The 22,944-nt window shown below is 50.7% G+C and overlaps 1 protein-coding gene across 1 annotated transcript in view; it reads left to right on the top strand.

Moving 5' to 3' along the window:
- Positions 1–19,851, top strand: part of SRGAP3 (SLIT-ROBO Rho GTPase activating protein 3) — a 44,779-nt gene extending 24,928 nt beyond the window's left edge. Inside the window, exons 7-20 of the mRNA XM_010003356.1 lie at positions 2,173–2,394; positions 2,879–2,980; positions 3,204–3,401; positions 4,689–4,773; positions 6,852–6,879; positions 9,550–9,652; positions 12,060–12,120; positions 12,535–12,612; positions 13,431–13,565; positions 15,925–16,030; positions 16,305–16,532; positions 17,175–17,254; positions 18,861–19,041; positions 19,625–19,851. Of these exons, the coding sequence (XP_010001658.1) occupies positions 2,173–2,394; positions 2,879–2,980; positions 3,204–3,401; positions 4,689–4,773; positions 6,852–6,879; positions 9,550–9,652; positions 12,060–12,120; positions 12,535–12,612; positions 13,431–13,565; positions 15,925–16,030; positions 16,305–16,532; positions 17,175–17,254; positions 18,861–19,041; positions 19,625–19,778 (1,761 nt within the window). The 3' untranslated portion in view covers positions 19,779–19,851. The remainder of the gene's footprint in view (positions 1–2,172; positions 2,395–2,878; positions 2,981–3,203; positions 3,402–4,688; positions 4,774–6,851; positions 6,880–9,549; positions 9,653–12,059; positions 12,121–12,534; positions 12,613–13,430; positions 13,566–15,924; positions 16,031–16,304; positions 16,533–17,174; positions 17,255–18,860; positions 19,042–19,624) is intronic.
- Positions 19,852–22,944: the final 3,093 nt, after the last annotated feature.

The raw sequence follows: 22,944 nt of genomic DNA, 5'->3' as shown, positions 1-22,944 counted from the left end.
AGCAGGACTTCATTCTGCAGCTGCCTCACAGGAGAGGCTCACAGCCCTGGAACAAGGTCTCACCCCAAGTGGTGAATAGAAATTTGCCCTGATTCCTTGTTTTTTTTTGTGTTGCTTTCTGTTTTATGAAGGCATAGCCATACAGTCCTTAACTGCCTGTGTTTTCAACTAATAAGATTAGAAGCTAAACAGAAGCAGGATAAATGGTGGATTATGACCATTTGGTAGTTCCTGCAGGAATCCTCATTGTTGTCTGTGTGGTTTCACTGCTGTGAAAACTAGATGGGGTCAGGCAAGCTGGACCTTCTGTATCTGTGAGCAGGAATCAGCCAGTCAGGGTTTTGCTGCTGCTCTGAGGACAGACTAAACCACATGCAGCTCTGCCTGTGACTTGATCAGAGCTGAGGGTTGTCTTTTTGGATTGGCAGAAAGCATGAGATGGCTTCTTGGGTTGGAGCTGCTTGTGGCAACAGCTGCGTTTTCATCTTTCACTTTGGGTTTATCAGTACTGATGTTCTGATGCGGAATCACTTCTTGTTCCATGCTGGTCCTTCCAGCATGGAGAGCTGGGGCTGCATTGGGGCTGAAGCTGACTCACCAGACACCTGCCCATGCTGTGCCAGAGTGGTTTTGGTTACAGCCTGGACACTGAGGACTTCCCACTCCTCTAATCTGTGTGACAGAAAAGTGTCCTAACTTCCGTAATGTAATCTGTCCTGGAGCAGTCTCTGGGTGCTGTGGGGAGAGTGATCCGCTGCCTGTAGGTACTTTGGTGCTATGTACCATGGGAGATGTTTCTCCTGGGGTCCCTCTGTTTCTTCCACAAAGGTGTCCCTGTGCCCACAGCTCTCCTGTCCCTGGCCATATCTGTGCAGGTCACATTACTTGTGTGCAGAGGGGCCCAAACAGCTTCAGACTGAGGGTCCCACACTGCTGGTGCTGACTGTGCCCTGCAGTGGTACCTGTGCTGTGCCAGGAGACAGGAATGAACCATTATGGAACTCCTCACAGAGGATAAAGCTGTAGTTATCTAGCTTTACATACTCTGTCAGGAGCTCCAGCCCTCTCTTACCCAGAAAGAGATGTGCTTTGGTTTTGGATGGCAGCCCTCGTGTTTGGCTGAGCTCTCCTCACAGCCCCACGGTGTGGCTGGGGCTGATGTGCTCTGCTCCTCCTGCTTCCTGCATCCTCTCTGTACAACAGCATCTCTTGACCCCCACAATTTCAGCACTTCCTTGGTGCCTGCCCTTGCCCCCTGCTCCCAGGGCAGCCCTCGGAGCAGAGCAGAGCCCTGCAATGTGCTGGGGCTCCTGCTGGGGACTGGGACGAGAGCTGCTAAGAGTTACTTTTTGCTCAGCTGTAATTAAGTGTTCACAGCAGCAAATCCCTATACTGTTGCTATACTTAACATGCCAAACTCAATTATATTGAGAGGAGAGTTTAAAAACAGGCTTTTGTCTAATGTACAGTATTTTGGCATCAATTAGCTCCAAGTTTTATAATTTTCCCCAAGGTGAACATGAGAAGGATCAGTCATGCATGAGAAACCGTTCCATCTGAGAGAGGAGGAAGGCAGCTCCCTAGCAAGGACAGAAGGGTTTGCAGGTTCTGTAGGTCATGTTCTTTGTTGCCACTTTGCTTGAATGCCCATCTGTATTTGATATCTTTGAGAAATACCTGCTGTGTGTAAAAAGTGCTTGCAGAGCAGTTCATGAGGTCTCTGGGAACAAGCAGTGGCACAGCCCCTCTGCCCATTTCTTTCCCAGAGACCATGGCAGGGCACAGGACACCCTTAAGGCCTCTGTGGTTGTGCTGGCCTGGGCTGGTGCTGAGCAGGTAGCCAGGGGGAGCTGTGCTTTTGGATGACTTTTCTCCTTTGTCCTGTCTGAGCAGATCCTATGCTCTCCCCAGTAAAATGAAGGGCACTGCAGCCTGGTGCCCTGGTGAGGTTCCAGCACAGGGTCACTGAACTGCCTGGCTGTTTGATCCCTGGCACCTCTTTCCTTCTTGCCCTTCCATATGGGGTTGCAGGATGCTGTTACACTCCAGTATGACAGGGCTGGTGCATCTCTGGGACGTGTGGTGCTTTTCTTGGTGTTTAATGTACATGTGACCCTCCAGAACAAGGGTGGGAGTGTTTGTGTGACCAGACCCTTCCTTGATGTCCCTCAGTGCTGTGATCTTGGGTTCCACGCCAGCCTCGCTCGGACATTCAGGACATACCTGTCTGCTGAGTACAACCTGGAGACCTCCCGCCATGAGGGCCTGGACATCATTGAGAATGCTGTGGACAACCTGGATGCACGGAGCGACAAGCACACCATCATGGACATGTGCAACCAGGTCTTCTGCCCACCGCTGAAGTTCGAGTTCCAGCCTCACATGGGGGATGAGGTAATGTACTCACCTGAGGGGCTGCAGAGCTGCCTTGCAGCCTGGCCTGGCTTCCTCCTCTGCTTAACCATCACTCTGACGTGATTTCTGACTCTTCTCCCTCTGTGCTGCCTTCACACAATGCTTAATGAGACTCTTGGCTCATTAGGGCTGCTCCTTTCACTGTGCCACTTGCTCTGTATCTCTCCCAATTAGGAAGCCTGTGGTTTGATTCTGGGCTGAACTGCCCACCAGATTTGTAAAGTGGAGCTTTGATTTACCTGCTGTAATTGGAACACTTCAGAGTACAGCTTTCAAATGCTGGGTAGGAAGTGCTCTGTGCTGGCCTGGATCCAGGGCACTGCTGATTAGAAACTGGGTGACACAGCCTTGCTGGAGGCTGTGAGGAGCTTGTGAATGCTGGAGAGAATCATTTAGGCATTTCAATGTCTTATGTCTGGCCAGTGCATGACCCATGGACTGCTCCCCTGTTTCTCTGTCCCAGGTGTGTCAGGTCAGTGCCCAGCAGCCTGTGCAGACCGAGCTGCTGATGCGGTACCACCAGCTCCAGTCACGACTCGCCACCCTCAAGATTGAGAACGAAGAGGTGAGGAGGCATTTGTGTCTGGTGTTGGGCCCTGTAGGCCGTGTTGCTGGGCCTCTTGCCCGTTGTGCCTGGTGTGTCCTGGTGTGCTCAGAGCTCCCGCTGCCTGCAGCCAGGGAAGGGCATGCCCAGCGCTTGGGAGCTGCCTGTTGGCCAGTTGTTTTGGCTCAAGATGTTTCACTTTCCCAGTCTGCTTCAAAACCATGCTGGCTTCTGTTTCCAACAGGTGCGGAAGACGCTGGATGCCACGATGCAGACTTTGCAGGACATGCTGACGGTGGAAGATTTTGATGTTTCAGACGCCTTCCAGCATAGCCGCTCCACTGAGTCGGTCAAGTCAGCTGCATCAGAGACCTACATGAGTAAAATAAACATTGCCAAGAGGAGAGCCAACCAGCAGGAAACTGAAATGTTCTATTTTACAGTGAGTCTCATCCTGTGCGATACCGGACACAAAGCATTAATTGCTCGGGCCGAGTCCCATTTTAAGTGCTCATTAGTGAAGAGCAAGAACCAATTCTGTCTCTTTAAGGATTTGTCTCCTGTCTGATTTGGGGTTGGAATGCATTTCTCAGTGGCAGGTTGGTGCACAGAGACTGACAATCCAGTGTCTGCCTTGCTTTTCTCTTTGGAGGAGCTGGAGCAGCCAGTTGTGACTGAAAACTGTCAGAACTCAGCAGGAGGGCTCAGAGCAGGGCAGCAGCCTCTGCCAGCCCCGCAGGGCAGCCCCGTGGCTCTTCCTGGAGGCCCTTGCGAGTTTAAACCATCAGCCAAGCCTTCCTTCTCTGGGTTGCACAGCTAAGATCTGCCCTTGGCCCATGGATGAGCTACTGGGCCATTTTTATCTCACGGAGGGTGTGGGAGGCAGCTCTGCAGGGCTGTGGTGTGCGTGGGGTCTGGGCCGCTGGGCCCTGCCTGGCCTGCAGCCTCGGCCCTTCGCTCCCAGGCAGGGCTCAGGTTCTCTGAAACGGGCTTGAAATGTGGGTGCTGAGCCATCAGATCAGCAGGGGGGGCCCTCTCGTGAGCATGGTTGGTAGGCTTCGGTTGGTAGCATATTACATGTGCATAGAAAAGTTTCTGCTTTCTCTTTACAGTGTTGTTATTCCGATTTGAGGCAGGGGGGAGGGGGAAGAGAACTTTTGAGTTGTGCTTGGGCTTTTATTTACGCTTTCTGCAATAATGTAGCTTTTCTCTGCCTTTCATTTTCCATCTCCTGTCTCCCTCACTCCTCTTATCTGTGAAATCGCTTGCTCTTGACTGCTGTGGGGTGCCGTGGCAATGCAAGGAGGGGCTGTGCTGGCCGCGGTGCCCCCGGGTGCACAGGGCGTCCGAGGGTCCTGCCCTGGAAGGGCTGGCGGTTCTGGCTCTGCAGCGCTTGTTTGCACAAAGGCAAAGCGGCTGCTGGGGGAGGGAAAGCCTCTCATTTTCCTGGCCATTCTCAGAGGCCTGAGGAAAGAAAGCTTCTTTGAACTCTTTTCTTTGGAGCTCCTTGCATTCCCAGGCAGGAGGTGCAGCACCAAGGAGACGGGGCCAATAAAATCAGGGCTGTGGCTGGAGCAGTGTGATCAGAGCCCGCTCAGCCCTGCGGCGCAGCCGGGTTTGCTGGAGCCTGCCGAGCCCCTCCAGCAGCCCCTGGGCAGACCTGCACAGCAAGTACTGTGTCTGCCCAGAGTCTTAACACACCTCGTTTGTTTTATTTTTTCAATTCCAGAAATTTAAAGAGTATCTGAATGGCAGTAATCTTATCACGAAGCTCCAGGCTAAACATGACTTGCTGAAGCAGACTCTTGGAGAAGGTGAGTGGTGGGGACAGGTCCAGGGAGGAAACTCCTGTTGCATGAGGTGGTTTTAAACCACATGTCACCTTTCGGTCTTCCCTGCTGGGTTTTCCTGAGGAACTGATGGCTTCTGTGGCTGGCTGCTACTGCCAGGTTTAACCAGTAACATGCAAAATCATTATTTCCCTGGAATGTTACTCTTCTTCCACCTTTCTTTGGGAGTGCACATAGAGAAATTTGAACCTTTCATGCCAAAGAGCTGTGGTACTTCTGCAGCAGCAAAGAGATTCCCACCCACCCCAACCCTCTGCCTGTTTCCTTTCTCTCCCTTTTAGTGCAGCCCTGAACACAGGTGCTGTCCTTGATGCTGGGGGCCTGTGTTACAGATTTGCCAGCAGGCTTGTTGGTTTCATAGGCCCCTTGGCTGCAGGTTTTTGACTTGCTCTAAACCAGAACTGCAAAATGATCCTTGTTTTTCAATACAACTTTTCCGTAGCAGGCTTTTATTAGTCCAGATTACTTCAGAAGTTTGGTTTAGAGCATATATGAACAGGCTTCATGCAACAGAGGGGACAGTAAATTCTGAGGGAGGCAGGAGTGTACATCTGTGTCTGGAATCTGCCACTGCTGGGGTAGTGATGTGCAGCCATGTCCCTGGAAGATTTTAGCTTCTTTAAAGGGTTTTTTTAAAATCACATTGTTGCCAATGTAAAGAAGATGGAGATGAGTTAGTGTCCTGATTTTCCAGCTGGAGAGAGTATATTTAAATTCAAATACACAAATGGTCCATGTCTCAGTGTATCAAAAAAAAAAAGGTTTTTGTTGGCTATTTGGCCAAACATATATTCTCTGCCAAATTTATTTAGCCTTAAAATCCACTTTCTAGTTAGATCCTGTGCTGTGCTCCACTCATTGAACACTGAGCCAAGCCGAGGCACAAAGTGTGAGCACGAGGGAGGCTGCAGGGCTAGATCTGTGGGGCTTCTATGGATTGGTGTGAGAAGTGATGGTGAAGATTAATTTGATCACCATCCTAGTCTGTCACACGAGAGCCAAACTAATGCTAGATGTGGGAGGAGTGCAGGGCCGGGCATCTTGATTCTCTGGAACTGTGCAAAAGCAGCTATGGAAGATTTTCATATGAAAACTCTCTGAATTTCTCCCAGGCCATGGGATCATCCTGCTATGTAGGCGTTCAGCAAATATTTAGACCTGAAATGCCAAATGCTGCGTTTCAGCATGAGCTGATTCTCATTAGGAAGAAGTCTGGCTTTGCAAAATATTGTATTTTTTTTTTCTTTTTCAGTGAGGAATTGGCTGCAAGCTTACTTTCTGCATGTGCCAAGGGAGAGCAGGAAGGAGGCATGTGTAGCCAAATGCTCCCTTTTATGTGTCTTAGAAAAAGGAGGAATAAATCAGCTTTCCTGGCCTTGGAGAAAGGCACAAACAGCATGTGAAATGAGTTTAGTTTTTTTTCAGTGGGTTGACAAATACTTAAAAAAATGAACAGATCTTATCAGTGGTGATATGCTGCCATTCATATGAAATCCAAGCACTGAAAATGCATGAAGGGAATGAGAATATTGACAGCCAGATCAGAGTCTGCCTGATGGTGATTAGATGGGCTGTAATCTCCCAGGAAAAGCCAAGGAACTGTGCACTCTGCTGCACTCAGGTGCTTAGTGGTCCTCCAAGAGGCAGTGAGATAACCTCAGCAGCTTCCCTGGGGACTCCAGCCCTTATCAGGCTGCAGCTTCCCTGCTTGGGGTTGGCCAATCCCAGCTAGTGTGAATGAGCATTTCCTGCAGGGGTCCTGCAGTGCCTCTGGTTATTGATGAGATGGGCTTCATAGTGCAAATAAGCCTCTCCTATCAGGAACTGAAGATGCTTTCCCTCTCTTGTGGCTGAGTCTGGGCATTCTAATGTGCCTTTGAGTGGCAGGGGTTTGTACAGCAGCCAGCTCAGCAGCTCCCCACCCCGCGGGGCCCGTGGGTACATTCAGAACCCATTAACCCAGGGTGTTCAGAACCAGGAGGTGCGTTTGACTAAACGGTGACTAATGTGGAGAGATGATAGAATCTTGTGTTTCTTCATAGGTGAAAGAGCCGAATGCGGAACAACCAGGTGAGCAGTTTCTCCCACTTTATCTCCTTTTGGGAAGGGCTGGCTCTAGGAGGAGGAGGGTGGCTGTGGGAAGGGTGGTTGGCTTTGCTACTGATTCAGCTTGGTGGGGTTCAGGTTAAACCATCTCCATCCACCCTGTGCTGGCGGGCTGGCAGCCCCAGGCTCCCCACATCGCTGCCCTGCTTCTCGGCTGCATTGCTTGGAGTGGATTAATTAGGGTGATGACAAACAGGCCCTTGGTTTTGCTGCAGTGTGATCTCCAGCTGACTGGTTTTGAGGTGCCTGGAAGTGCTGTGTCAGCATGGTGTGGTGCCTTGTAGTTTAGCTGAGCTTGGGTTGTGTTCAGACAGTGCCACACAGGGATGTCCACCCGGTCCTACCACCCTGTTCACTTGAGGACTCTGATACTTCCCTGAAAGCCTCTCCCAGCTCTGCTCTCCTTGCTTGGCAGTGCAGAGACTTCCAGCCTCTCCAGCAGGAGATGGTGGTGGGAGGGAATGACACAGGGAGGAGTCTTTGATCTGTGTCCAGTCTGTAAAGCATCTCCACACAGCCCTGGTGGCTTTCTGCACATGTACTGGTTTTCTAACAGTAAGACACCAGCCAGCAACGCCTCCAGACTTCCCCCAGAACATGTCCAAACTCTCTCTGTGTTATCCTTTTGCAATCCTATTTCAGTGTTTAATAAAATTTGCAATACCAGCAAAACCTCCTGCGTTCCCTGTTAGAAGTGCTGCAGCAGATGGTGAAGCCTGGGCTGCCTTTCCAGGCAGGAAGAGGCTGCCCTCACAGAGTTGGGGGGGTGCCTGGCTCTCTCCTTCTGGCTGGAGGGGACCATGCTGCTGGCACCAGGGCCAGGCATGCCCAGGGCTGTGCTGCAGGGTGCTGAGGTGCCACCAGGACACAGAGGGGCTTCCCTGCCCTACAGGAGAGCACAGGATGGCAGTGAGTGCCTCAGCACCGAGGTGCTCTGGAGCAGGCAGACAGCCTGCAAGGCCAGCTCTGGCCCCTGGGATGAGCTGGATGGGGAGAGCACATCCCCATGGCTGCCTAAAACCACAGGGAGAACTTGCAGTGGGGAGCCTTGTGTGTCTAGAGTGGGTGACCGTGGGGTGGTGGATTTGCAGGCCAAAACCATCAGAGGCACGAGTAGCAGCCTCCTACATGAGAGTGAAGGCACAGCTCCCTGCTGCTCCTGTTTGCTGTTTCAGCAGTTGCTTTTCCTTCACAAACAGAAACAAACAAGAGGCTGTCTCTTCCCTGTGCCAGGCAGGGCTGAATGTGTAGGCAGGATAACCTTCCCACCAGAGAGATGAGGAGGCCAGGTTGTCCCAGCCAGGGCATCCCTGGGGAGAGGAGATGACAGGGCAGCAAATAGCACGTGGCTGCTCAGCTGAGAGTCAGGTGGCATGGCAGTGATTCCTGCTCCTCAGCTACCAGTTGAAGGAGTGGTTACAAACTATAGAAGTGTAGAGTCAAATTGCTTCAATAAAGATGTGATAAAGGACCCAGCAGATCACAATTGTCATCTTTGCTTCTGTGTAAATTGTACATGTTTATTTGCCTCTGCTTTGGGAGAACTTTTGCATGAAGGCTCCTAGCACTCTTTTTTTGTTTGCAGTTGTGATCTCTTTGCAGGCATCAGTATAGCCTGGAGGTAGAGGACAACTTAGTCTGGTTATATCAAGGTATGAGTTGAGCTCTTCAGATGCTCTTGGTGCTTTTTCAGGCTGATGGAGTGCTGAACTGGTGGAGGTAGGAGGAAGGTGTTAAAAGTCCTACTGTGCACCAACACCTTTGTTTTACTTCTAAGATGTCATCCCTGGTGCTAGCACAAACACTGAGCAGTAGTTTTGGTATCTGGCATCTCAGAAAGGGAGAACTGTATCTGCAGATGGTGGGTACCAAAGGCAGTTATGACCAGCTGAGATCAGCAGAATTTTTACTCTCTGGCTTCAATGAAGTAAGTTCCTCATGAAGAGTATTCCTGATCACCTGTTTTTCATTGAAGCTGTGGTTGTTGGTATAGTTACTGCTCTGTCACTGTCTGGTATCTGAAGATGACTTTTTTACTGTACAAACTAGGAGTCTTCAAGAAACCTGTAACAACAGGTAGTTAGACTGTGGTGTGTGGCTGCAGCTGAGGTTAGAGTCTGCCTGATGGGGAAATACCGGAAGATTATGGGGATGGAAAGTAATGGCCAGGCTGGCTTATTGCTGTTAAAGGTTTCTATTATCAAGATTAATCTGGATTTATTGCTTAAATAAAGGCTGCAGTCTTGACCTTGACTTGAAGTTCCATGTGTAGCGTATGGTGAACAGCTCCAGCTCCGCTCTGGCTGGGAGTGGGGCCTCTGCTCCAGAACTAGTTAGCCCAGGTAGTGCTGGGGTAGCCCCAGGCTGCTGGATAAGGGCTTTGGAGTCAGTGGAGGGCAGGTCCCTGGAGCTGTGGGCACTGGATGTGGTGTGGAGGCGCAGAGCCGCGCCCCTGGTGGAGCCGCGTCCGTGGGGCAGGGACACTGGAGTGTGTGGAGCCCTGTATTGAGTCCTCACAGAGGGATTTTTCTGTTTGGTTTATTTTTTATTCTTGGTCATAACCTTTGAGATCTCACCCTGTCATTGCATTTATGTTGGTGTTTTGTTGATTTCTTTTGTTCCATTTTCTCCCAGGCCCCCATGTCTTCCCCCTAAGCCACAGAAAATGAGGAGACCTAGGCCTCTCTCAGTCTATAATCATAAACTCTTTAACGGGAATATGGAAACGTTCATTAAGGTACTCATTGGCTGACAGTAAGAGTTTATGAACGCTGTGAATGTAATGGTGGCTTTCCTGTCCTAACTGGCTGCTTTCCTTCCTCACTGGGGTCTCTCTGGCCTGCCCTGCACCCAGTCTACGTGGCCAGTGCACACTCTGCCTCGGTGACCATTTCTCTCCATAGCTGTCCTGGTGTCTTCCTTGTGTTACCCATCCTGCCACCACCTGCATGTCCTAGGGTTAGGGCACTGGTGAGGGCCCTCATGGCTGGTGGCCATTGGCCATGCTGCCCGGCTGTGGGGCTTGAGGTCCTCTTGGCTGAGTGTCCCTGTCATCCAGTGCTCTTCCACCCATCCCAGAAGGGAAGATCAGACAGCAGGGATAACCCTGGCACCCTCCAAGGATCAACAAATCCCCCACCTTCCCTTTTTCCAGACGTTTGTCTTCCCCATGTCTGAGGGGGGAGGCAAAATGACTCATAAGCTCCTGGAAAGCATCTCCCAGTTTTAAGGACTGGTAGCCTTGAACTGGGGTACCATGTGTGCAGGTGGGAATTTAACTGTGCTGTCCTCATCCCGAAACAAGGTATATTGATAATAACCAGCTGGCTTGTCTTGGTGCCAGCTGCTGAGAGGTGGCTGAGGCCTGTTGTCTCTGAGCATGCCAGGCAAGGAGATGCTGCTGCTGTTCCTGCACTGCTGCTGAGGCATTCCCTCCTCACCATGGCTGGCAACGTGCAGTGTGTGGCCTTCAGAGATGTGGCCCAAAGTATTTTCTTCACTTAAGCTTGGGTGGACTCAGATGAACTCTGAATTCCATTGGAAGGGGGGCACTTGTCCCTGCTCATCCCAGGAAATTGCCCAGGAGGAGAGATTTGAGGACGAAAGTGAAGAGATGTGGATGTGGGACTTGTTGCAAAGGACAGCTATCTAGGTGCTGATCCTCCAAAATCCAGCACTTTGCTATTGCCTGGGTGCTTGAGGGATTTCCAAAGGAAGTGATGCTGTTCCTGTTACCCAGCTTGTTTAATCCTGTGCTGAGGAAAGCTGTAGTGAAAATACTGTAGGAAGCATCATGACAAACTGTTGGATTAGGTAAACTAATAGGCATTGTCCAGCTCTGACTTACTCTCTTAGGCTCTTGTAGTGCAGCCGCAAGCCTAAGGGTGGTGTTTGTGAGCAGTGCAGTGTCACCAGTAATGTACAGGCCTGACTGACAAAGCTGGTAATCTCTTTAATACTTGTAATTATTCCCTACTTAAACTGATTTTTAAAAAGGGAATGCTCATTAAAGTCCGGCCTGTTCTGCACTGTGGAGAGGGAATTAGCTGCAGTGGAAATTCATCTGAGCAGACAGGTGTCCTGTGCCAGCAGAGGCTCCTCAGGGATGGTGCTGTGTTGCTGGAGCTGTCCCCAGGGCCGGGGACACGGCTGCTGTGGGGTGGCTGCAGGGTGGCTCCTGGGGCATGGCAGGGCAGGGGCCGGGGTTGGCCTCGTGCTCCCGGGGGTGCTGCAGGGCAGAGATCAGAGAGGCTCCTGTGGTCCCGAGGCTGGGGTGCAGCGTGGCAGGTGGGGTCGGGAGGGGGTGGACAGCCCAAAGCCTGGGTTGGACCTTGCTAAGCTGCCATTGCATTTGAGCGTTCATGGCCTCCGAAACAGATGCTTACCTCTAACTGAACTTATCCTTGCTTAATCTTTTCTTTTTTTCCCCACTCTGCTGCTTTTTTGTGTTCTCAGAGGAAGGAGGAATGCGCGAACGAGAAATCAGGTATTTACTGCAGGCCCGTCTGTGGGACGGAGCAGATGAACAGAGAGCTGCAGCCATACTCTGCCGGAGAGAACAACCCCACACAGCCCCTCAGGAACATACACATCCTCTTAGGCACTCAGACACAGCTCACATCTCACTTTGAGCTCCTTCCATGAGGGGCCAGGAGAGAAGTGGCTTTGAAACAAAAACCAGAGCTCATCACAGGTTCAAGCACAGGCAGTTTGTTTCACACACGGTGGTGTTTTGGTGTTTTCTTTAGAATCTACTGATAATAACTCTTTCTTTAGGTGGAAATATTGTTGTAAGCTCTGTTACTGGAAGCTTATTTCATCAGACAGGTATAGCACAAGTTTTTTTTGCTCAGCATTACACCTTTGAAATGGAATAGCTGTGATCCCATTGCATCAGCCTCCTGTCTCAGCCGGATAGTGAGCAGCAGTCTCTCACACACATTGGAGAGAGCTTGCTCTGTGCATAGCTGACTGCACATAGTATGTCCAGCACTTTTTGATGGCTTGGTGTCTGTAACGCTTCCTTTTCTTGCCTATCCTCTTACTAAACTCAATGGCACTGATTTTCAAGTCTCTGTTTTTGCAGACTTTAATGCATTTTTTATCAATAAGCTAGTAATTTTTTACTCTTTCCTTTCATGAAGGACTCGGGACAGGCTATCCCACTCGTAGTAGAAAGCTGCATTCGTTACATCAATTTGTATGGTAAGTTAATTCAGTAATACCCAGAGAACCTTTCTGGAAAGGAATGAAATGCTTGTAGTTAGCAGTGAGATACAGCAGAGGTGCCCACAGCCCTCGCTGCAGCGTTCAGGTTACAGTTACAATGGCATCGACTGTGGAGTAGCATTTGGATGACTGACAAATACTTAGGTCTTGTAATGATTTATTCAGGTTAGATTGTTCACTCACACCCCAGGTCATCAGGAGCCTTTTAATGCTTTGACCCGGGGCCCTTGGTTGGAGAATGTGAGCAGAAAATAATTGTAGTAGGCTGTCCCCTCCCTACTCTCGGAGCCTTTCTTTCCGGGCATGTGGACTCCCAGTTTCTGCTGGTCTTTACCAGAAAGCACTGTGGAACAGCTGCCCCAGACTTTATAAAGTGTGGTTCCTTTCCAGGCCTCCAGCAGCAGGGCATTTTCCGGGTTCCTGGCTCCCAGGTGGAAGTCAACGACATCAAGAATTCCTTTGAGAGAGGTGGGTTTGTTGGGGATCCATCTTCCTCCTTCCTGCAGCCATTTGTCAGGGAGGAGCATCATTTCCACCTGTACCTGGTGGCAGTGTTGGTTGTGGAGTTGGCAGTAGTTCTGTTGGGAAAAGCACACTGGGGATGTAAGGCTGGCAAGGCAGGGCAGTCCTGCTGTTACTGAGGGAAGGTGATGCTGTGAAAGGGACAGGCTCGATGGGGTTGATGGCCTCCATAGCATTAACCTTGAGCAGCGTGGAAGGGTCAGGGTGGATGTGGCCAGGCCAATGAATAGGGTAGTGGTGAGATTGTGAAAGGCTTGGAGGACTTGCACATCTAGTTTAAGAGGAATTGGTATCCCAATCCCTTGGGTTTTGAAAGCCTTTTATAGATACAAGTCAGTACAGTGCCATCCAGAGCTGCTTGGTCTGTTCCAGGGCCATAATTGCATCCTCCAGCTAAGCCTGTCCCCTCAGGCTTTCACCCACCATCCTTTAGATCTGCTCAGCTCTCTGAGCTCTTGCCTTAAATGCAAAAATGCACTGGGCTGGAAACTCTGAAGGAAAACCGATTAATAACATCCTCATTTTCAGGCCAAGTTTAAAATCTCCACAATAAACTAGGGTTTTGTGGGTAGGGCTCTAGGATGTCTCAGCGTGATGCTGTGTTGCTGCCTTAGTGAACTCTCCTCTTGCTGGCAAATGCTCAGCATTGCACTTCCACACACAGGGGGGTTCTGAATGGGGGGAAATTTTGATGTATAGAAAACACTTGTTGCATTAGTCCAACTTGATAGTAGTGCTGGAAATAAAGACTCCTCTCTGGGCAGGTGAAGATCCCCTTGCTGATGATCAAAATGAACGTGACATAAATTCAGTGGCTGGAGTCTTGAAGCTGTATTTCCGAGGACTGGAAAACCCCCTCTTTCCTAAGGAAAGGTTTCAAGATTTGATATCTACTATAAGTAAGTACATGTGACATCTCTTCTTGGAGAATAGGGTGGGACAAGAGAAGTAGTAAAAAGTACTTTGGGATGTGAGCAGAGGGGGAAGCTGAGGGTTTTAATCATGAAAGGTCTGGGCTTGACGTCAGGTTGCTTCTTCTTCTGTCCTGCATTCTCCTCTCAGCTCCACTTGTTCCTCTGCAACTGAAGAAACAGATATCCCAGCTGGGGCTTATTTCTCTCAGTAGCTTGTGGTGATGACATTTATTTATTGGCATGTCATGGGAATGAGTCCCCTGGGGGGAAGGAAGAAGGCAGAATGAATTTGATGTTTTGGAGATGATGGAGGAGTGAGTTGTGCTCTTTGGCCGCAGGATGATTTGATTTCACAGGAGAGGTGTCAGGGTCGTTTGAGGGTTCACGGGTACCTGGGTTGCTGGCTGGTGAACATGTGCTGAAGTTCTTCATCTGGCATTCCATGGCTCCTTCCCCCTCCTTGATGTTAATGTGCATAACTGCTAGAGATTTAGGGATGTCAGGAAAGACAGATGCTGTCTAGAGGGGAATAATGCAGAGATGGGCTTGTTCCAGAACGAGAGGAATTTCCTCTTGTTTTTCAAGAACAGTTGTTTTAGATAGTATCTTTAGGAATTCCACTATTGCCTTTCAGTTTTGAGGTGTAACACTGCAGCAGCACCCCTGTGACATGGTGAGACAAGGGGCTGCTCCTGCCCCAGGGTCATGCCCCAGACAGGGAGCTGGAGCCTGGGTGGCAGAGCTGGCTCTGGCTGCCCCCTGGGTGTGCAGCCTGCAGGGTGGGACAGTCTCCTCCTGTGCCAGGAGGTATGCCTGGAGCTTGGTGATGTGACTGTGTGCTGGCAGATAAGCTTGTGCTTTGGAACCATTCTTAATGCCAATTTGTGCAATTTATTAAGCTTTTGGGAGCTTTTCATTGCAAACATCATCTGTTAATTTTCTGGATAGTATTCTCATTTTTTCTCATTTTATGAGAAGTGCATCTGCTTTTCTGCGACACAGACACAGGCTGTGTAATAGGTGTGCTGACTGCACAGGTACAGAACCCTCAGCCTTTGGAAACCAGTGCTCAGTGAAATGTCTCCCTTGCTGTAGGGTGTTCTGCCCCGTGTTGTGATAACAGTGAAAGGTTAAAGGCAGCTGGTTTGGTGCAGGGCATCATGGAGCCACCTGGACTTCCCCTGCCTCTGGGAAGGTGTTTGGAGCCCATGCTCTGCAGCAGGGGCTGCTGGGCAGGTCCTGGGCCCACAAAGTGTCTCCTCCCCTTGCTGCCATGGGGCAGCCTGGCTTCCTGGGCACAGGGGAGAGCTTGGCTTTACTTTTACCTTTGGGGACTGAGAGTTTACATGGACATGTTTCTCAAATGCACATGAAAAGTAGATGGGGAGAAAAGGCACTTTGTTTGCAAAGGTTCACTCAGGGCTGTGCCTGTATTGTCAAGTGATTGATGATTACTCCAATAATTCATCCTGTTTACAGCCAGTTGAAACATTTCTGCTAAGTAAAACAAGGCAAGTGCTTCAAGACTGCTTGTTCCTCTGGGTTTCAGAAGAGAATCTATTATTGTAAGTTTTTATCCAGTTCTTATTTGCAGAAGTAGAGAACTCAGTCAGCAATGACAGGGGATAAGTAGTTTCCTCAAAAGGAAAGATTTCCAAAGCAAAATATTACAAAGATTTCCATCTTTGGACTGAAGCCAAATTCTGCTCAGAATTTTTGAACAAATGGCAGCCCAGCTACATGTTGTCAGTGAATTTTATGGTGATTAGCAAATGTTAAAGTTTGAGCCACTGTAATGAAGTAAGTACCTCTGCACTGATGTGGCTTATTCCATGCATCTGAGGCTGACTGCTCTCAGGAAAGCCCTGGTTCTCTGACTTCTTTCTGTGAAACAAAACCCCCAGGATTAACCATCTACATAATGTATTGAGCAGACAGGAGGTTAAAAGAGTGCCTTTGGGGCTGGACCGTGGTACCACCTGCTGTGGGAGTGGTGCTGAGCCCCCTTGGTAGGTGTCTGGGGCATCATCCCTGTGGGCAGGGCTGGGATCCCCAAGCGAGGAATCTGGCTCTGAGAGACCACAGCTCTAAGGCACCCTCCTTCCTACAGAAGGAAGCTGGTTTCTGGGAGCAGCTGTGGGCTTTGTGTGCTGATGAGAAGAGGAGTGGGTCTCAAACTGCTGCCTCAGACCCGGTTCAGATTCTCTGCCAGACCAGTGGATCAGATCTGGAAACAGGCTGTTGTTTTCCTTGCCTAGTGGGCTACTAAATCTGGAACAGGTCCCTCTGGTGCTGTGTTATCTCTCCTGAGAAGGTATAAGGATGTGCTTTCTGTGTGTTGCAGAAATCGAGAACCCCTCTGAGCGAGTGCACCAGATCCAGCAAATCATCATCACTCTGCCCCGAGCTGTCATCGTTGTCATGAGATACCTGTTTGCTTTCCTTAATCAGTGAGTAATTGTTTTCCCCCTATTTTGCTGAGCTTCTCCTTGCCCTCCTTTTAATTCAAGGCTTCCCTGTCTTAGTTTTATTCATCCTTTTTGGTATTGCCATGGAGAGTTGTGTTTTGCTCCTTCCTCAGCCTTGCCCAGCCGTGGCTGTGTGTTCAGGGAGGTACAGCTCAGCCATTGCTTTCCTGGGCCCTGGGGTGTGTTTCCTGGGGACAAATCTTCCTGAGCAAACGGGGAAGCCAGCACTGCACCTTCCTAATGCTTGTGCCTGCAGCTTGTCACAGTACAGTGATGAGAATATGATGGATCCCTACAACCTGGCCATCTGCTTCGGGCCCACGCTGATGCACATTCCAGACGGGCAGGATCCGGTGTCCTGCCAAGCCCATGTCAATGAGGTCATCAAAACCATCATCATTAACCACGAGGGCATCTTCCCCAGCCACAGAGAGCTGGAAGGACCTGTCTATGAGAAGTGCATGACTGGAGGGGAGGAGTACTGGTAAGGACGGGGTGGGACTCCATGGTGTGCAGGACTTAACCCAGTTAACTGGCTGCATTGCACTGTGTCTTTCTGGTGCATGACTTGCCCTAATTGGTGTAGGCAGGATAGGAAAATTCCATGGACTCCCAGGTTAGAAGTGTAAGTGATATTACATGTTAGCTTGAAGAATGCTGGAATTCTAAACTCCCATTCAGATAGAAGTTTTAACAAACTGGTATTTGTAACAGACTTGAACTAATTTGTGTGCAGATTTTGTACATTTCTGAGGCCTAATCTGCCCTGACACTGATCACCTGCCACCATCCTCACTGAGGCAATTGGAGGGTGAAACACTGAAGCTCATTGTGAGTCAGTGGGTGGAACATTATAGCTTGGTATCACTTTATATTTGTTTTGCCAAATACAAGTAAGATGTTTGAGCAACAGAACGTGATGTTCTGGGCCTGAGGTCGTGGTGCGTGTCTGCCGTTCTCAGAGTTCAGAAATCTGCTGTGATTTCAAATCACTATCTCAGTCTTATAAAAATCAAAACCGTAACTCTTTCATGTGTCACTGGGGCCAGAATGTCCCTCCACTTGTGTGGAGTGCCTGGGGAACAACCTCCTCCTTTCTCTGAAGGCAGGCTGTGTTTCCTTGCAGTGACAGCCCGCACAGCGAGCCGGGCACCATTGACGAGGCCGATCGTGACAATGGCACGGAGCCGCACACCAGCGACGACGGTGAGCCCAGGCAGCCGTGGGGGCAGTGCTGGGAGAGCTGTGCAGGCAGGGGGGCAGCATGCACCCTGCTCCTTGGAGGGTTAGGGGCTGGACTAGTGGCTGGCACAGGGTTTCCGTGTCCTTAGAACTGCACATGGATGTTAATAAGTGTTGGTTATAAGGTTTCCATCAGAGGACGTGCATGGACCTGCACAGTGTCTGACTCCATGGCAGGGTACGGGGTTGGTTTTTTGGAGCTGTTTTATGAGATACTATTAATCTCACTTATGACCTTTTTTCCCTTTTCCTTGTCATCTGTGCTTACACGAGGTCATGGTGTGTGAAATGGCTCATGAGAACAGGAAGGGAGATGGACTAATGTGAGGGGGCAGACTCTGTTCATCTGGTTCCTTGGATGCACAGTGGGAAGGACAGTGGACATCAGTGGCCCCAGTAGGGGCCCTCCACGCAAGGGGTCTTCCAGTGGATTTCATTATGCTGTGGGTCATGCCCTGCTGAGCAGCCATCTCCTTGGCAGAAGCCTGCTCTCAGCTGCAAACAGGAGCTGACAGGACTAGAAGATGAAGGAGAGAGCAAGCTGCCATTTAGCCAATTTTATGCTTGAGTGGCCACATTAATAGCTCAGATTGGAGTTTCTGGGTGATTAACTGTGGTGCAAGTGTGGCGAAGAGGAGCAGCTTTACTTCCTGAATGTACATATTCCTTCTTTGCCTCTCCCTCGTCCCATGCACCCTCCCTGCTGGGAAACTTGGCATTTTATCAGGGCAGTGAGAGCTCTTACCCTCCCTGCTACCTCTCCTCCAGAGCATCCCCTGTTGCTGGTGCTGCAGAGCTCCCTGGCAGTGTGCTGCTGCTGTGGGCTCCTCTTTGGGTGCACCTGCAGCTCCCAGGGTGTTGCCCTTGGCCAAGGCCTCAGAGGTTCCTGGTGTGCACACAACCTCCCACGGTGAAGTCCTGCCTCAGCCCTCTTGGATTTCAGGCCCTGAGCTCCCCATTTGTGAATCCCTGGTGTTTGGTAGAGCTGGAATTAGAAAAAGGGGAGAAGAGGTGAGGTGGTGTGCTGGAAGGTCTGCAGATAGGGGCAGTGAGGCAGAGCAGCTGCCTGGCCAGAGCTCCTATCATCCCTTCTGTGGGGATCCCCAAAGGGGGATTCTTTACTCATCAATAATTCAGGCCAAACCGTCTCCAGGGTAAGGCAAGGAAGAGACAGTAAGTGGGGCTTTGATCACAGTGTCTGACATAGCTTGACAGGATCCCAGACTGGAAGATAACCGGGTTCTGTAACTGAAGACATCACCTCATAGATGGAAAACGAGAATGTGGGTGATGATGCCACATGCATGCAGGGAAATTTCAGTTACTTCCTGTCTGGTTTGTAGCTTTTTGTAGTTGCTGGTAGTTTGTGAGTCTGTGAGGAATTCCAGAAAGGCTGGAAGACCAAAAAGAATTGATCAGTCTAAAAATAAGCTGGTTTGTCCTCAGTGTAAGGTGCTCTGGGGAAGCTAAGGCAGCAGCATGAGTGCTGTTCTGGTGAGATGCCCCTTTCTAGGATTGATTGTGCCCTTGAGATTGTTGAGCTGAACTTTTCTCTATCTGTCCTTTGCAGAAGTGGAGCAGATTGAAGCCATAGCAAAGTTTGACTACATTGGACGATCTCCACGAGAGCTTTCCTTCAAGAAAGGGGCCTCACTCCTCCTGTACCATCGGGCATCAGAAGACTGGTGGGAAGGGAGACACAATGGTGTGGATGGCCTCATACCCCACCAGTACATTGTGGTGCAAGACATGTGAGTAAAGTGGTGTATGTTGGTCCAGGATGTTAAAATCACATACCTACACAAGGTCCACGTTAGCCACCTAAAACAGGTGATCTGATTTTCCCAGGTTTAATGACTTTGGTGAGAAATCTGGACCTGTTCACATTTGCCTCTCCTTGCATTGCTCCAATGGTTTCTCGTTCAAGCCCTAAGTGCTGCACTCCAGTGTGCCCGACTCTGTCTGTCACTGACTGCTCCAAGTGCATGGCCCAGGCTTAGCATTGGCCATGGCCCCTGTGTACGTGGACCTGGTGTTGCTCAGTGCCCACTAGGCCTGTGGGCAGATCTCAGGGTCCTCTGCACATGCCACTTCTGTTACAATTACTGCACCTGGATCCATTCAAATGGCAAATGCAGTGTGGGAGAATACAGAGATGTGATGTTTGCTTTTTCCAAGCTCTGGGTGCTGTCTGGAGTTGTGGCCTTGGTCCAGTCCTTTGTTAATAAAACCTAGAGGTGCTGGAGTGATGGTGTTCAGATCCATACTGTGGCTGGGCCCTTCCCTCTCTCCTGGGGCGCAGCCCTGTAGCTGATGGAGGTCTCCTTTTCCTAGGGATGATGCATTCTCTGACAGCCTGAGTCAGAAGGCAGACAGCGAGGCGAGCAGCGGGCCCCTGCTGGATGATAAAGCTTCCTCCAAGAATGACATCCAGTCTCCAACAGATCACATTGTGGACTATGGCTTTGGGGGAGTGTTGGGCAGGTAGGGAAACTCTCCTTTTCCTGTGAACACAGTGGTGGTTGCTGTCGTGTGGGGAGTCAGTGTGTGGTGGCAGGGCAAGACAGAGGGGAAGGCTCCAGTGAGTCATGTGAGCATGGAGGGGGTTTTCATGTGTATTGCTAATGTAGGGCTTAGCAAGGAAGGAAGGTGCAATGCTGTCCCTTTCTTGGCACTGGCTAAAATGTCTGTCTTCCCTCTTGCCTTAGTCTTCTGGAGCCAAAAGGCCTGAGTTTGGTTTGCTCTGAACTCGGGGAGCTGAGCAGTTTTCTCACAGCATGCAACCAGCTGCTTTCGGTCTGACGGACGGTGACCTAGTCTTGTGATGGATTCTTTGCAGAGTGAGATTGAGGTCTGATGGTGCAGCTATCCCTCGCCGCCGCAGCGGGGGGGACACCCACAGCCCGCCCCGAGGGATGGGTCCTGGCATAGACACTCCTCCTCGAGCTGCAGCCTGCCCTAGCAGCCCCCACAAAATACCTCTTAACAGGGGCAGGATTGAGAGTCCTGAAAAGCGCAGACTGGCGACATTCGGCAGTGCAGGCAGCATCAATTTCCCAGACAGGAAGGCCTTGTCTGATGGGCACCCGCTGAGATCAACCTGTGGATCGACTAGACACAGTAGTCTTGGAGATCAGAAATCTCTAGAAGCAGAAGCACTTGCTGAGGTAAGAGGGTTGTGAAGTGGCTCTTGGTGCCCAGGGACTGAGAGGCTGGAAAACACGGGTCCCTTGGGCAGCACCATGGAGCCCCTTCTGTCTCAACACACTTCACAATTACAGTGCTGTTGTAGCTGCGGCAGTTTAAAGACAAAAATGAGCAGCCAACAGCTCCCCTGCTTTCCCAACCACATCAGTTGGTCTAATAAAAGCTGTTTTCTCCCTCTACAAAACTTGTGTCTATGAAACCATAGACAGAAATGTTCGATCCACCACTGAAATGTGCTGGCAGCTCCTATGTCCCACAGGGAGGGAAGCACATTATCTTCATCTGACACTCCATAAGGAGCTTAGCAGGAGAACACTGGATTTGCCAAATCAGAATTTGACTGATGTTCAGTGTTTGGAGAAAAGTGCTTCAGGTCTGTTACTGGCTATTTGTAGCTGGGGCCTCCAAGTGTTAGTCTAGTCCCAGTATGACACCTCCAGCCACGCAATCATCAGGCTGTCAGTTCCATGGGGCTTCTTAAATTCATGTTGCCTCCAGCACAGCCTGCAGGTCTCCTCTCCCCACTGCTGGCAGGAGGTCCCTGGCCAGGTATCAGTCAGGCTACACCAGACCTGTTAACATCTCAGAGAATGGTCCCTTCATGGAGCTGGCTGTAGAATTCTCCAGCTCCCTGGGGATCATGGAGTTCAGGTAGTGTGGAGGTGTCCCAGTGGCCACAGGTTGGGCTGTTCTGGGGCCTGGGGCTGGGAGTTCTGTGGACAGGCTGCATTGCAGAGGTTTCCAGGTGGTTTGCTTCATGCCACAATCAGGCAGGATCAGCAGCTGTGGGACAGCTGGGGTTGCCCAGCTGGGACACCCCAGTGCCCCAGGGTTTGACAGGCTGTTACATGTCAAATCAGCTGCTTTCAGCAAGGTAATTAACAATGATTGCAGAAGGGAGGAACTCTTACTGTCCTGTTTGCTTTCCCACCAGCCACGCTCCTTGTTCTCTTGCTCTGCAGCACGCTGCCCAGCTTCTCTGTCCGTCAACAGCTTGTGTTTGGTGTAAGCAGTGACAAAGTTGTGGTGGTAGCACAGTGTGTGCCCTGAGCAGGGCACCCTCTCTGCCTGGGCATGGGGCAGCAGCATCCAGGGAGTCCCCAGGCTCAGCCAGGCTGCAGCATGGCACCCACAGCCATGCCCAGGGCCACCTTCTCCTGGTGCAGGGCAGGGCCGTGAGTCTGGAGCCTCCAGTGGGACCGGGGAATGCTGAGTGTGGCGCATGAGAGGCACAGTTCCCTTGGGTGGGTGTTTTTAAACTTTGAAGAAGATTCTCATTCAGCAGATGTAAATACTTACCTCGAAGTCAGTAGGACTGCTGGACTTGGTAGTCCAGAGGCTTAGCTCTGGGAGAGTATTTTCACTCATTATCTAAACAGCTTAGTAGAATTAATTGGCGTTAACTTGACAATTATTTCCCTGCTCCTGATCCTCTGAACATTCTCTGAGGCTCACTGAGCATTTTGTACACATTATAAAATGAAGGACTCGTCTACACATGGATATCAAGGAGAGTTAACCAGAGCTACTTTTTAAACAATTAATTCAGTTGCCTTAAACCAGTTTTCAGGTGGCCCCTTGCTGAGCAGTGGCCTTACCTCAGGTAAGATGGATTTGAGTGAAGCCAAACCAGGGCCTCTATTTCCGAGTGAGACAATCAGCACTGAGTTGTAGGCTATTGAGCTAACTTACTTGAAATGGGCACTTCCAATTGGACTGGGGTCACCCTCTGGAGGATCTCCATGGACAGACCCATGGAAGCCAGGCCTAGAGACACAACCCAGGGTGGGCAGGTGGTGAAGGGCTGGGGCAGCCTCCCCTTGGCCACCTGCCCTGTGCAGGGAGAGGCCTGGTCACTGCCTGTTATTTACCTTGAGCTGCCATTGTGCTGCTCGTTACATCTATATCCTGCTGCCTTTCCACCCCACACGTGTAGGCACAGGGGCAGCAGAGATCCTGTACGTCTGCTGGAGGCTGCAGGGCGTCCTTTTTTTGGGAAAAGCCAGCCTCTGTGCTGCGGGGAGTGCCCTGTCTGGGTGGAAATGCGGACAGGCTGATGTTTACCCCGCTAGCTGTGGTGCTCGGGGTTTGCTCTCTGAGAGCAAACTCCTGTTGATGTGAGAGGCACAGGGCACTTTTGTGCGGCCACAATTGGGGCTTAAAATCTTCTCCTAAAGCTCCAGCTTTGCCTGGAGGCTTCGCCTCAGGTCAGAGGACCCCGCAGACACAGAGGGCGGGGTGATGCTGTGGCACGGGACTGACATCCCTTTGGTGGTGGCGTTTGCAGGACATCGAGAAGACCATGAACACGGCGCTGAACGAGCTACGGGAGCTGGAGAGGCAGAACACAGCCAAGCAGGCCCCCGACGTGGTCCTGGACACGCTGGAACCCTTGAAGAACCCCCCGATGGGCGCCGCCAACTCGGAGCCCGCCAGCCCCCTGCACA

This window comes from Chaetura pelagica, unplaced genomic scaffold (genome assembly GCF_000747805.2).
Source record: "Chaetura pelagica isolate M959 unplaced genomic scaffold, ChaPel_1.0 scaffold328, whole genome shotgun sequence".
Classification (NCBI taxonomy): Eukaryota; Metazoa; Chordata; class Aves; order Apodiformes; family Apodidae; genus Chaetura; species Chaetura pelagica.
Note: the sequence above shows the minus strand (reverse complement) of the source record. Positions and strands in the feature narration are given on the sequence as shown.